Source organism: Corvus cornix, chromosome 5 (assembly GCF_000738735.6).
Source record: "Corvus cornix cornix isolate S_Up_H32 chromosome 5, ASM73873v5, whole genome shotgun sequence".
Lineage (NCBI taxonomy): Eukaryota > Metazoa > Chordata > Aves > Passeriformes > Corvidae > Corvus > Corvus cornix.
Window position 1 is genome coordinate 34,138,475 of NC_046335.1, and position 14,650 is coordinate 34,153,124.

At 37.5% G+C, this 14,650-nt stretch overlaps 1 protein-coding gene across 2 annotated transcripts in view; it reads right to left on the minus strand.

The window, feature by feature from the left end:
* Positions 1-14,650, minus strand: part of DCAF5 (DDB1 and CUL4 associated factor 5) — a 70,882-nt gene that overhangs the window by 40,566 nt on the left and 15,666 nt on the right. For both annotated transcript variants that reach the window (XM_039552700.1, XM_039552701.1), the window contains exons 4-5: positions 13,688-13,827; positions 9,308-9,437 (exon numbers count right to left, since the gene is read on the minus strand). In XM_039552700.1, the coding sequence (XP_039408634.1) occupies positions 9,308-9,437; positions 13,688-13,827 (270 nt within the window). The remainder of the gene's footprint in view (positions 1-9,307; positions 9,438-13,687; positions 13,828-14,650) is intronic.

Below are 14,650 nucleotides of genomic sequence, written 5' to 3' on the forward strand. Positions count from 1 at the left end.
AGAGTCCAGTCTTGAACTAGTAAAGCTTTTGCTTGTAGTTGGTAAAAGATGAAAATAAATTTTCTCGTAAAGCTAAGTGAATGCAACTGCAGACATAACTTTGGAGTCATCAGGTTGGTTCCACCACAGTTTCCACTGGACTGATGTTTCAAAGACTAATTCCCTTCTCTTACAATAGCATTAAACTAATATTTCAGATATTCTCCTAGTAAATGCACTAAGAGGATCTCTCCTTTGATTTCAGTCACCAATATTTTTTTAAATTTTCTTTTTTCTTTTTTTTTTTCTTTTTGAACAAAAAAGTTTCTCTTTTAATTCCCTCCACATTAAATGGAGGTAGAGAGGTGATTATGGCATGACTTACAACGATTACTGACCTATTCCCTTAAGAAAGTGCTCTACAAAAACCCATTCAATCTGAGCTTCTTTTGAACAACAGATTATACTTTTAAAATTTGCATTACAAGGACAATACTTGGCACTTAAAATTCTTGCTTTAGAAAGACCTGGGTGCTAAAGTATTTCAAAGCTAACAAAAAGATTAAGCATCATGAGGCTTTTGAAGTAGGCAGTTTTCCCTTTTCTTGGTACAGGAAAAACCGAGGGCAAGAAAGGTCAACCAACAGACCTAACCAACACTGTGAAACAAAACCAGGTTTCCTGACTTCTTGTTTACAGTTACACACAGTGTTGAAAATCTAAAACCCGAATAGCCCCTCTGCTTGTAGGAGCAAGCTGGATCCCACAGAGCAAAGGGACAGTATTGAGCTTAAAGTCCCTGTTAATGTGAGGATGCTGATAGGTGTGAAAAAGTTTCATCTTCAAGTCAGAAAATCCCCCTGCGTATGATGGAGGGCAATCAAGACAGGAGAGGCTGAACAGAAGAAAGACTGTAGCCCTATCTGAGAACAACAAAGAATTAAAAGCTGAGCTACTAACAACACTCTTTTTTATTATACAATTTGAATCTCAGTTCTCCAAAATTCAGTTGTGTGTCTGATCAACAAATCCAGGGATGCTAGAGGAAAGTTAAAAATCTTTCTAAATACACTCTACTACAGGAAGGATACTAGCCTAAACACAGAAAAAGCTAAGCTAAACCCTCTATCCCAAGAGGGCTGACAAGGTCATGCATAAAGCAGGGCTACAAATTAAATACGGAGTGTGTACATCTAAAACAGAAGCTAAGTGAGGGGGCCGTTCCTACGGTACCATTCCAGTAAATTCCACAATAAGGACAAGGCATAAGGGTGGGAAAAAGAGACTATAGCACCTGTTTCACACACTTAAATACCAGGTAGTATTTGGCAGACTTGCACACTTAAGTATTTCCAGACTATCTATTAGTTGATGCTCACACCAGCAACAGAAATTATTGCTTCAGAATAAAAAATATTTAACAATAAATTCACTGATTTACATATTTCACAACTTTAGGCTGCACTCCTGTCTTTAAAGAAAAAAAAAATAGAAAAAAACATCAACTGACTGACGGTGGCAACCACAAAAAAAGTCTTCATATGCAGGAAAGTCATCAACATGACTAAAGCCTTAATGATTGTCACGATCTTTCTTTGCCCAAAGTCAAAAAAGACTCATTTGCAAGTACTTCCTTTTTTCCTTCAGTGAGAAGAAAGAAGGAAAGGCAGAGGAAACTACCTTAGATATTTCTAACCCTAAAAAAGTCGTTGATTTTGGCTAAATTTGTGGCAAATACTTTGGAGATTTATTTATGTTTATAATAAGGAAATCAAAGCCAAAAGCCATCTGAAAAGTACTACTCCCCCAGATGCCATTACTATTCAAATGTTTCTTCAACACATCCCAAAGATTCCCAGAAAAATTCAATCCCCATGAACTTAAGCAATAATCTCTCTATCACATTAAAGGGAACTTTTGAGAAATAATGGAAGACAAATAGGGGGGAAAGTATCTACATTTAGGTTCTGTGTAATTTGGGGCAAATACGCCAAGTCGGATCTGGTTAGGAGATCTTCAAATTCTAGGCTGAGAAACTGATCAGTTGAGCTGCCTCAGTAGCACAGAAACATAACAGATGAGGATGGTACATGTGTGGGATGAGGTCTACTTCCTGAACTGCAAGAGAAGACAAATAGTTATTTGAACTATTTGAGGTGGTGTGGTTGACCCATATTGGTAAGTTCCAAAATAGCACTTAAAATTTGTTATACTGTAACCCAGCTAAATGGATTACTTTTAGCAGCACCAAGTCAGTCAAAATTCTCAACAAATTATTCCACAGGGAAGAGAAAGAAATGATAAGCCTGACAATGAGCAAGTGGTTGCCAAGATACACGCATTTCTCCTGAAGTCTTTAATACAGTGCGCTCTGCTCAGAGCAGGACTGACAAAGGTCTCCAAAGAGAGAAGTGCAGCACACTTCTATTGCACTGAAATAATTTAAACAGTAATTGCCAATTCAATGATGTAGTGAACTCTTCCACCTGCAGGGGCTTTGGGAATCCCAAAGCATTCATGCTGGAAGTGATGACAATCAGAAGCTTCTTTCCTTCACATGAAAAGTCAAAATGCAAAACAGTCAAAGTAAAACCTTAAATATCCTCATACTATTCCTGCCATTATGTAACATCTACAGATTATACATTAAGAAAATTACTAGCTTTTAAGGAAAGAGCCCTGAACCTCGGTAATAGGAAATATGTAAATCACTGTCAGAAGCAAACCCTGTGGCTGGCCCCTGAATTAATATCCCCAACACAATCACCAACAATACTGGATCCCTCACTTGCACTTCCAGAAGCTCAGTATTTCATCCAGCATACCGGACATCTTGGTAACACACAGATAAAAAAAGGCAACAGTTACTTTGTAGAGTGAGCCCAGGAAGGAAAGCTAGAAAGGATAAAAACTCAGCACATGTATGAGCATTTCTCTGAAAATAACTGCCATCTCTGTTTTTATGGTATGATCTTTAAGGATCAACTAGCTTAAAGGCATGACCCTAGAAACTAAAACTGGCAACCATGGGAGACCTCAATCTATGGACTTGAACTCAGTTAGAATGCAGTGTTTACGACCTTAGAACACCTTTAACATCACCACACAGATTTTCTGAAGTCCTCTCTATGCGACAGTTTACAAATATCACCTGTGGTACAGATGGAGTTGCAAATACTCATCATCTGCCTTTCCTCCCTTTGCCTGGCACATCCACTCATCAAAAATAAACTCTAACAGAATTAACCATGCCTTAATTCAGAGGTAATACTCAGCCCTCTCTTACAAAGCTGGTTTATTTGACATGCATCTAACTAAACTGTGAAGAACTGTTCTCAAATTTCCTGTAGTTCTGGCAGCTATCACTTCTATTTTCATACTGAGAGAGGCCTCATAAACCTCAAACTGAGCTTTTCCAACTACATGTCAATCTAACATACACCACCTGCAAGATTTCTATGTCCAACAGTGTTTTCCTCTTGCTATCAGACCTCTGATACAAAACCAAAAAAGTAATACTCATCAGGTCTTTGAAAGGCTGGGAACTAAACAAAATAAGAGAAACTACAAGTCAAAGCAATCAGGAGCCAAGAACTGGATTTTCAAAAGTACCTGTGATTTCCAATACATGTGGACCAGAAGTTATGGATTTAATAGATAGATTGTTTGAAGAATTGGATTGTGTTTACTTGCAGCACAATGACTAAGCTGAACACCTCGTAATTAGTACTTGGCAGAAAAGCTCCGTTCAAGACAAAGACTTTAGAAAAGAGTCAGTTCAAGACCAGCAGTACAGTGCAGCCACACCTTCAAAGTCCTCCACACATTGGCAAGATCGACATGCCTGAACATTCATAAACCTGCTAAGAAGAGTCCTCTCTCAAGATCCCCCTGAATCTAATTAGTTTACTACAGGGAAGAAATTTCTATATCTCTATATTTTGCTTACTATTTAATGAGCTAATCACGAGATGATTCACTGACATCTAATAGCAGTAATTCCTTGTTTGGGAGTTTGCTTCCTCTAAATTCTTAGTCCAGGAGGCAAATGTAATGTTAGTTTGGAGTACACTAAGAAAGCCTTCTTGATTGGTGTTTTTTGAGACACAAATATTCATTTAATATGAGCTAAAAAAGTTTGTTTTAGTGGGCTCTGAACTGCACTTAGTTGTCAGCCAAGATAAAGAAAGAAATCAAAGTTGAATTAATGTTCCTTTTGGATTTATCTGTAAAGACTTGATGGAAAACACCAAAACTGACATTCCTTTAAACTTGGTCTTATTATGATTTGTATGGTCAAATTAACTTTTAAAATATGCCATAAGGGTTACAACCACCAAGGAATACCAGGCTTGCCCTGTTGCTCAAGGATTTTTTTAACTCATCATTGGGCTTTTTGAGTACACTGACTTGTAACTATGCAGACAGCACAAATCTCCTGAACATTCAGAAGAATCTTAAAAAGGCCTATTGTGTGTAAGCATTTCTACCTCACTCAGAGTTGAATCTAGTACTTGAATTAGGGGGACAAATGTGTTTCCAGATCCCAAAACTGAAGTCTGGGGTCCTGGAACAGTGTTTTACTCCAGGAACACAAAAAGTCAAATGAAAAAAAGAAAAACTCTGCTTATAGTTTATTCTTATGAAACATGCATCCTTGGAAGGTAAATCATCCCCAGCTTTGGTCACATTTCACTTTTACTTTGTAAAAAGCTTGTAAAGAACATGCTGAGGAGGCAAAAAAGAGGAAGGTTAGTGTAGCAAAAGAAACCAAAGCAAGTAAAACAGAATGAGCAGAATGCCACAAATAGCTGAACACATGTTCACTGCTTCTCAAATGAGGACATGTTTCCTTCTTATGTTCCCCTCTCAGCCTCACAGGTCTTATTCTCTCTTCTCCATGGTTTACAGTTGCCACTGGACCTGCCTTGAACCAAGTTCAACTTGCTAGGGCATAAGAAAGCTATAAAGCCTTTCCTGCTTAGTTTTCTAACTTCTAAACATGATGAGTTGGTTCAAAAAACAGGTCAAACACGTAACTATGCAACAGACATAGGAATGAGGGCCTGGTAGTTTTTAGCTAAGCCCTCCCAGACTCCCATAAAATATCCCAAGATATGTATTTATGACACAAGACGTAGCATTTTAACCCCTGAACTGGACACACCAATGGATCTCAGTATGCATAAAGTACAGGTTCAATGCTCCTATCACAAGCAGAACACACTTCTGTGAACAGCCTTTTTGCATCATGAAGATCAGTTTAAAAATGTGTGATGGTCATTAATATGACAAAGAAATATCATTTTGATCTCAAAAACTTCCACATAAGTTGATGTAAGTGGTGGGTCAGGGGGAACATAGGAAAAGAAAGCATTAAGGGGATAATGATAATATTTTCTTAGGGGAAAAAGTAGTCTTCTTATTTCAGTAAAAAGAAGGAGATGATCATGGAGCTGCATGGAAAAAGAGGAGGGAGAACATGAGTACCTAAAAATAGCTGAAGTAACACAGTCTTTGCTTGCAATATATATGTACTCTAGCTTGCTGAGTTGCCCCCAGCAATTCTGTAACAATACTTGTAATATATATTTTATTGTAAATAGTTTAAGAAGCACCGACCTCCCTTTTAAAATTTTCTTTAAAAAAAGCTCAGCTTCCAGACCCCATCTAGTGGCGTGAAAGCCTTACAGCAGCCTCCTCAATCAAAACCACATTTAAAGCTTTTCAATGCCCTGTTTTTAAAAAAGAAACAATACAGATGGTTTCAGTTTAACGTCCACCTGAAGGAATAGAAATACTTACACATCCGAAAAATAAAAAAAAAAAAAAGATTTCCAGAATCACTAGTCAACTTATAATCATAGACTTATATTAGTCCTATATTTATAGCACTTAATACGCTATTTTTGAGGAGCCAACCCACCACATCCAGATCTTATTAGTATACTGGGGTAGAAGGAGAGAATCTCAATTGCTGCACTAAATCTGAGACAGAAGAGATATCAAGCTGTGAATGAACTTTGGGAAAAAGCAAAATGAATCCGCCTCTGTATCCTGACTCAGTCAGCAAGACTAATCAAATTATGATTATTTGAAGTGAGCTAAACTTTCCACAATTCAGAGCTGTGCAACTGTCTCTAAATTTGTCCATGCATGCCAAGAAATGCTGGCTTTTCAATTACCTCCTTCACTGTAGCCAAGTATAAAGCACTCCCAGCTTCCCATTAGGAAGTTAACCAATTCCACAGCATATGAATAAAATCTACTCATAATCAGGACTTTTTTTCTAGCCCTAAAATAATTCAATTTAAAAATTTTAGGGGCGTTTAACGTTGCCTGTCTAAAGAAGTGGACAAAAACGACTTTCCTGGCTGGAGGCATGCAACAGCAAGCTGAGACAAATTCTCCCACAATCCAATTGGAGAAGAGCCATGTATTTTGGAGAAAAATACTTTGCTGTAAAAATCCTCAGATTTTCTGGATAAATAAGTAGATGCAGCTCATTTGTTCCTGACAAGCAGTGGAATCTATATCTGAATTCTCTATCCTACAAGGACATCACTGTTCTAGTCAACATTTTCAAAATGTAGAGCTATTAGTTTAAAACTACACAATTAGCCATATTCCACTGACTGACATACAAGTTTAGAAGTTAACAGCAAATCTCCCCTTTTCTTAGTCCATTATCAAGCCGAACAAAGAAAAACTATACTTCATCTGAGGAGCCTCTGCTGATTAAAACCAGAAAGTCAGCATCAAGCCTGATCCCCTTCAAATGAGTGAAGACCAGCCAAATCCTGTTGGTTTTATCAAACCTCACCTATATCTGTAAAAAGTCTTACCACACCAGTGCTGTTAGCTGCCATACATGTTACACTAAGATATTGCTAACTATAGTACTGCTACTGGCCACAAATAGCTAGTCTTCAGAGTTCCAAGCTTTTCACTTGCTGGATTTTGCAGATGAGCAGCAGCAGGATTCCCCAGAGCAGCCTCCAGTTATGAAGAAAACCAAGTAGTGCCTGCATCATCTCACTCTGCCTCCATCTGAGAACTGACAGTAGCTGGGGAAGTGAGTTTTACAGGAAGTGTTATACCAGCAGTAAATTATTAACTACTTGTTACCATTTCACCTGTCCCTTGTTGGAAGAGTGCTGCGGTCCAGCTTAACCCACTGGAAGTTAAAATTTTGGCCATCCACAGCAAACGTTTAAAAGTATATATACTTCTCCCCCTTTTTCTACCCACTCAATTTCTAATCAAAATCCCACTACCACACAATGTGACAAAACAGCCAAAGTTTACCTGATCTAGTACTTTCTACTAGCACCACAGGTGGAATGATAGGACTGAAAAACTTCCACAAGTTGTTGGCCACAGAGTTATGATGGACTACATCAATACCAAAGCATAGGAGAAATTTCTCTTGATGGTTTAAGGCATAAAAATCCCTCGCAGGTGAACATCATGTGCAGCAATGTAAATAAAAATGCAGATTGGGGAAGAAATAGACAGATCTAGCAATTTTTTACTGTAGTTATTTATATATTGTGCTATTCAACAATCCCAGCAAGGATTCAACAATCAAACAGGTACTTCTAAATCATGTCCCTCAAAAACCTCTATTCCCTCATACTTCCTACACTTCAGGAACTATTACATTTTCTTGGATACCGATGACAGCATAAAAGAGAGCTACAAACATGTAGGGAAGCAAGGATTTCCACCATCAGCAGACTTTTTTGACAATGAGGAAAGCATCTGATGCAGTAGCCCTTCTTTGCTGTGCTAGTGGTGTGCTTACACAGTCAGCTTCCTGTTTATCCCTTGATTATGGAGAAATTCAGGGCTGTTTAACCCATTCTGCCAGTAGAATTCCTCAACTAAAATGCTTTTGGCACACATCTTACCTGCAACTATAGCATCCTTTATTATTAATAAGAACACAGAAAATATTCACAAACTCACGCACATACCAACTTCAGGTTTATGCAGTCTATCACAAGTACTCACAGCTTTATGTGGATTACTTTATCTTTAACAAAAGCTATTTTTTCCCCCTGATAATTAAGTGTATTTTCCCCAGAAGAGACTGTAACAAACTAAAACACACAGATGGAAGTGTAAATTCTGGCTTATACTTCCTCAGTGGAGGAAGGATTGTATCTTAACTGATCTAAAAATAAATAATTTTTTTTTCCTCATAAGGCAAAGTGAATTGGCCACAAATACATTAAAAAACAAGTTCCAGCTTTCTAGATTAGCAAATTAGATCTACAGAGACAAGTAGAAGTTTTGGCAAATGTTCTGTTACTTTAAAAAGACAAAAATCCAGCCTAATTTATTTAAATATGAGAAACTCTGGCTTTGGCAGCCCATTAGTAGGACACAGATCATTCTGAAGAGTCCTTTTCCTGAGAGTTTCATGGGGAAAAAAACTGCAGTGGCAACAGAGTGCTTTAGAGCCATTTTTTCTTCCTAAGCCAAACATACCATTCTCACCATGTTTTGGGTACATTTCTGTTTAAGCCAAGGAGGAGAGCTAATGGCTGTCCCAGAAAAATGGTAGCTGAAAGCAGATTTAACACCTGCATTCATTTATGTCACAGCTGGCATCCAGCCAGATTTAACCCACCTCAGCCCATTATGACAAAAAAATGAACATTCAAAATCTGAAAGACTGAAAAAGCTTAATCTCTCATGCATGCCAAAGTCTGGTATCAGACATTGCATACATCCACTTTAGAACCCAGTCTAACCATATTTCAAGCTGCAACCTAATTCTCTTCATTTGTTTTTAACTCTATGTGAATCTGGAAGCACATTATACAGTGAAATGATTATACAGATGTCTGTATCAGTCAGGAAGTCATGTAAAACTCATAAGCACTGAGTAAAGAGCTGCCTTGACCACAGTCTCCAGTCAGCCACTAAAAACTGAGCTGGGCAGGAAAAACAAACTGTAAACCAGGCAGTGCCCATCACGGCTTCTTTCAGTAGTAGCAAGACAGTGCTAAATATAATGATGAGAACGTGACACAGCAATCCAAGTTAATCTGCAGTGGTGAGGCCAGGCAGGCTTCGAAAAAAATTACCTTAACACTGAAGATCTAGTCCCATTTTAAATCAAATTAGATTGTAAGTATGAAGAAGAACATTAATTATGTAAAATAATTGATTACCAACATTGTGATTAATTTTGTTCTGCATCTTTTCTTACTACCATATATTCTGACTTAAAAAAACAAAAACAACAAAGCAGCATGCCATCACTTCCCAAGGGAAAGAAATAACACAGCATAAAACAAGGACAGCCAGATCATACCTCTGAGGTTTACGAATATCCCAGAGTCCCACACCTTCCTTAGAGTTGGCAGTAGCCAGTAATCTGGGTTCTACTGGATTAAACATCACACTGTGAAAGGCTGATGGGTAGTGTGCCAAGCAGAAGGGCTCTGTTGAAAAAGTTAAAATTTCAGACGTAAGAACAAACAATGCATACAACTGTTTGATGCAAGGAGTTTGGCAGCTGAATATGGAAACAGCATAACAAGATCTGAAGATATGGAGACATGTTCAAACCATTTCTAAAGCTGACACATCCAAAGCAATATAAAACCTGGAGCTTTAAAATCCACCCACATGTACATTAATTCTGTCTAAGTATGGAAAAGGACACATACTGAATTTCAAGACACCATTTTCTTTATGGAAGGTTATCAGAGTTTAAAACTAGCTATTCAAAGATCAAATATTTGAATCTCTCAAGGTTCACGACCAAATGATTATCTGGTAAGGACTATACATGGAGGCGCTTCTGAAATCTTCCTAGTAATATATGCCTGAGAGCTTTCACAGCCACTGCTGATTACCCAAACCATAAATGTAGCAGCAATTTCTTGTAAAGGAGAATAATATCACGAGAAATGAAATAAGTTTGTACAAAACTCAGCTCAAAGAAAGCTGCTAAAGGGAAAAGAAGCCTACCTTCTTAAGTGCTGTACAAACAGACAAGTAAGGTGTTCCTCTTGCATAAAAAAAACGTTAACAGCTCTTCCTGTTCACACACAGAGTAGAAAACATGCTCATTCAGACTCCTTCCCTCTCATAAGACTGTGTTTGGACTGCTACTCTGCCTTATTCATTACATCATAATACTGTCTTCATGAAGAGTGGGGAAAAGCCTTGACTCTGTTACCTTCTCTCTGTTTCTGTGAGCTTTACAGCTTTAGGCAGAGTCTAATTCTCTTCCCTGTTTGTATCTTTTGTGGCATGCTGCCACTCTTTCAATCAACCAGAATCAATCCCTATTTTGAGTCAGGGATTATGCCAGATTTTCCCATTCACCATTTACTTTGGAGCAACTCCTGTGTTGCTCATGTGCTTGGGAGACAGTTACTGCCCCGATCCAAGCCACCATGTGCAGCACCTGTAGCCCCACAGGCACCTCCAAAGGTATGGAATTTTCTTTCCTCATATCCCTCATTACCACATATAAAACATGGTTAAGCAGGCAACCCTCTCAAATTCCGAATACATTATGAAATGACTGCCTATCAAGCAAATGAGAGAGAATTAACATTTACTTGTCTTGCCTCATCTGTATCCTCCTCTCATGCTCTATTACAAGTTTTTTCATACAGGGACTTTCCTTTTTAGCATTTTTTTAGCAGTGATGAAAACAAAGGTCTCTGACCACAGATGATGCTCCATGGTGCTATTCATCATAGGAGTCAGAGGTAAAAAGAAGAAAAGAAGCCAACTTTTGTTCTGCCAGTCTGCCCAAAGGCTTTAGAAATTGCTGTTGGTCTGCCAGCAGCTCCAAACAAACACCAAAACTGACCTTCTATATTTGCATCATCAAATCAGAATCCTGCTGGGGCATAAAAGGCTGCGTTATTAAAATGGCAGCCCCCACTGAGAAGCAAAGGCCTGCATTAGCTGAGTGGAGAGACAAACACCAGATTGCCAAATAAAGGAGCTGTGTTTTAAAAGAAACTTTAAATTTGTGTATATTTCTTTAGTCAAATAATTGTTGCGAATTACCGGTGCTTTCCTTCTCACCTTTATTATAAATAGATTGGCACCACAGTTTTCTAAGATATCAAAAGTTGCCTTTCAGGAGAGAGATTACAGGACTTAAACTAATGAGGCACTAAGTCATTTCAATGAAAAGTAGGGGGATTACTTTTCTGTTGTTCTTTATGCCCATTCACAATTGTAGCTCTTATACACCAGAGTATGAACATGTTTCTGGAGGGAGCAGCTCAACACCATCTTTAATAAAAATTGTGAGTAGGTTTATAAAAATCACTGCATAAATCACTCAGCAGTGAAAGACAGGGAGAAAGAGATGGTTCCTCTGCGTCTTTTAATACACTATTTTAAACTAGGAGATTATTTGAAAGACTTTAACAAGCTGGCCACTCAGGGTAACTAACTACACTCACACTAGCAGGCGTAGTGCCTATTCCCATGAAAACACCATTGCAGAAAAGGGCATTGCCCCTGTGACAAGCATTACATCGCAGTAAACATTGGCAGGGCTCACATATAAATGCTGACTCAGGACTACTGTATAAGCATGGAAAAACCCTTTTTTTCTAAATTCAGAGAACCTAAAACATGACTCCAAAAAGCCCAAAATTACTACAGACAACATGTCTTCACACCATTTTCACTGATGCAGCAATCTCATTCAAAGCCTCAGCAACAGTAAAAGCAATAACAAAGTTTAACTACAACAAAGAAGGACAAACTTAATTTCATATAATTTCAGAAACTCAGATCAGATTGGACATTATCTTATGATGCTAAGCAGCTTCATACAGATGCATTGAAATACCTAGTCATCCCGACTGTTGACATCCACTGTCAGCAACAGGTAATTCTCCTAACAGAGATAGATCTTTATGGTGGAGAGTTCAGGAGAAAGCAATAAAGCAACATTTCACCATTTTCAATTTGTAAACCATATTCAGTGTCTAGTCTTATCATTTGGATATTATGAAAACATATAAACAGGGATGAAGTTCCGTTTGGATTTTACGAAAGTAAAATATTCTCTACAGAGTGATTGAATCTCTTCTTTAATAAAGTTACTGACTTTTTATGCAAGGGAAAAGTGGTAGATGTAATGAGGACTAAATTCACATATGGTATAGTATCAAGTTTAGTTGCAGGCAGTTGGGATTAGCAAAGGGAGGTGCATGGGATAAGAAACTGTCTAAAGGGAAGACAATAGTTCACTGTGCTGTAAGGGACTTATAAGGGACTTAGGAGCAAGAGGGGTGTTAGTAATGAGTTCCTCAAAGATATAAAAGACACGATGTAGATATTTTTATTAAAGTCGGCAATACACACATATGAAGAGTGCACATTGTTTTTCAGAATGTTTAATAAAATTTCTACATGGAAAAGAGATAAGGGGTAATATGATTGTGCCAGAGAAATGCACAAAATTGTGCTGTGCTAGTATGTAAAATTTTTATTTATACTTATACAAAGGCAATATGCCTGAGGTAGGGAGGGTATCTATGAGCAATCTATTCTGAGTATTCTGGTGAGGCTTGTCAAGAAAAGACCTATCTCTGGTTACTCATGTTCATTAAAGCCCTCAGGATGCTAGAGGGCTTTAAAAACTCCTGTGAGACTATAAAGTATGTCTTGTTTCAGCTTTCATTTCCAAGTCAAAAAGGGACAGAATTGCAGTCTAGAAGAGTGATGAAATTCACTAGGCATGGAATAAGATAATTCATTTAAAACATCAGCTTTGACCCAACAACAAATGTGTACAAAATACATTGATCTGGATTTCAGTGCCATGAATAATTTTCCTGTAAGACCAGTAGAAGCTACTGGTAATTGCATTTTAACAGCTTACAAAAAAAGATGAACGTTTATTTTAGCTATGAATGAAGGCAACCATATTCTGTATCTTGCAGATTGCTTAGTGCTCTTTAGGATTAGGTAAACTTGAAGATTCATTTACTTAAGTATTACTTGAGTACTCATGTACTGAAATTCAATTATTAAGGCATTTCTCTCAAATTTATGTAACTACAGTTTTAAACTGAGATTCCTCAGTGTCAAAACCGCAGCTGTAAAAACACAGGTTAGTGTTTTGAGAAGCTGCAGGTTTGTTACATAAATCAACAGTATTCAGCTCTGTTTCAGAAAAGAAAGATTGAAGTAATAATTCAACTTCCCTTTTATCACATAAAGGCTCTAAGTTTCCATACAAGCAGAAAACATTATGTATAAGTGTATCAGGGTCACAGGAAGTATATAAATAGCTTTGGAAACTATTCAAATCAAAATAACAGCTTTCTAAACATATTTTTTTCCCACCCTAGGCTATAGAAAAAAACCCAAAAACATATTCCCAATTGCTTGCAAGTTTGGCAAGATGTTCTCATTGAAAAAACATTCCCTCCACTGCCCCTTTACTCTAGTTAAAACCTATTCATACCAAGTTCTGTGCTAGTCTGCGCTATATGCTGGTACTTTATAAAGTCATTTAACACAGTAACACAGAACTGTAAAGACCAGGGCTTGCCAATCACCGGCCAAAAGAATTTTGCCTCACTCTCACCTTTCTCCAAGACTCACTGTCTCAATTATCCCAGATGAACATAACTTTTCTCCTCCTTGCCTTGCATGAATTCTTCCTAAATGAACTATCTTTTCCTTCTAGAGATCTTACCTCCATGGGAAGACTCTCGGATGTCCCAAATAAGAACCCGGCCATCATCTGATGAACTAGCAAAGATGTTGTCATTTACTGGGCTCACTGAAAGGCCATACACTGCATCTTCATGGGCAAACACGTCCAAGGTCTCCGTGCTGGAAAACAGACACAACATTATTATTCTTCCTTCTTTTGCTATTGTTTTATAAAGCAAAATATTTACCATTTTATCTACCTAGTAATACTTAATGACAAATTTTCTGTAATTTCGTAAGAAGACCCTTGTGTTTAATTAGAGTAAAAAACAAACAAAATGCCCACGTACAGGGACTTCATGCTATGAGGAAAAAAATCTCTCAAACTAAAACCCAGACATTAAAAACTTCAGATACTGCAAGATGCTATGGAACACATGTTGTATTAGATTAAGTTTGGGAAGATGTAATGGAAAAGAGGAAGAAGCCTTGCGACCTCTGGAATCAATTTTTACTTCTTAATGTAAAAAGGAAACAAGACAGAAGTTCATTCTTTAATACAGGCTTCTGTTTTGTTCAAAAGTTCAGTTGAAACTCACATAAGAGCAGCTTTCCAGATGGCTTTTTCAGTAAGCTTTCTTTGTTTTTCAGGATAGACCAGACCTACATTTTTCCATGTAGAAAGAATGGCAAAAAAAAACAACAAAATAAAAATAATCCCCCTAAAACTATACCTAGATTTCAGCCATTTCATTTTTTTTTCTAAAAAAAGAAAAAGCACATTCTCTATTCTTTTCCCAATGTTTTAGATCATCTAAAAAGCTGGAAATAGGGGTATAGAGAGGCCAAAAGCTGAAATACTAAATCAGAAGATCCTGGGACTGTTTTATTTCTTTTTAAAAGCCCCTTTATTTCTTTAGGGAATAAACTTTGTATACAAGCCCTATATGCCATGGAAGCTCCACCAAAGAGATCCCACATAAAATTTTGCTCACATGGCAAG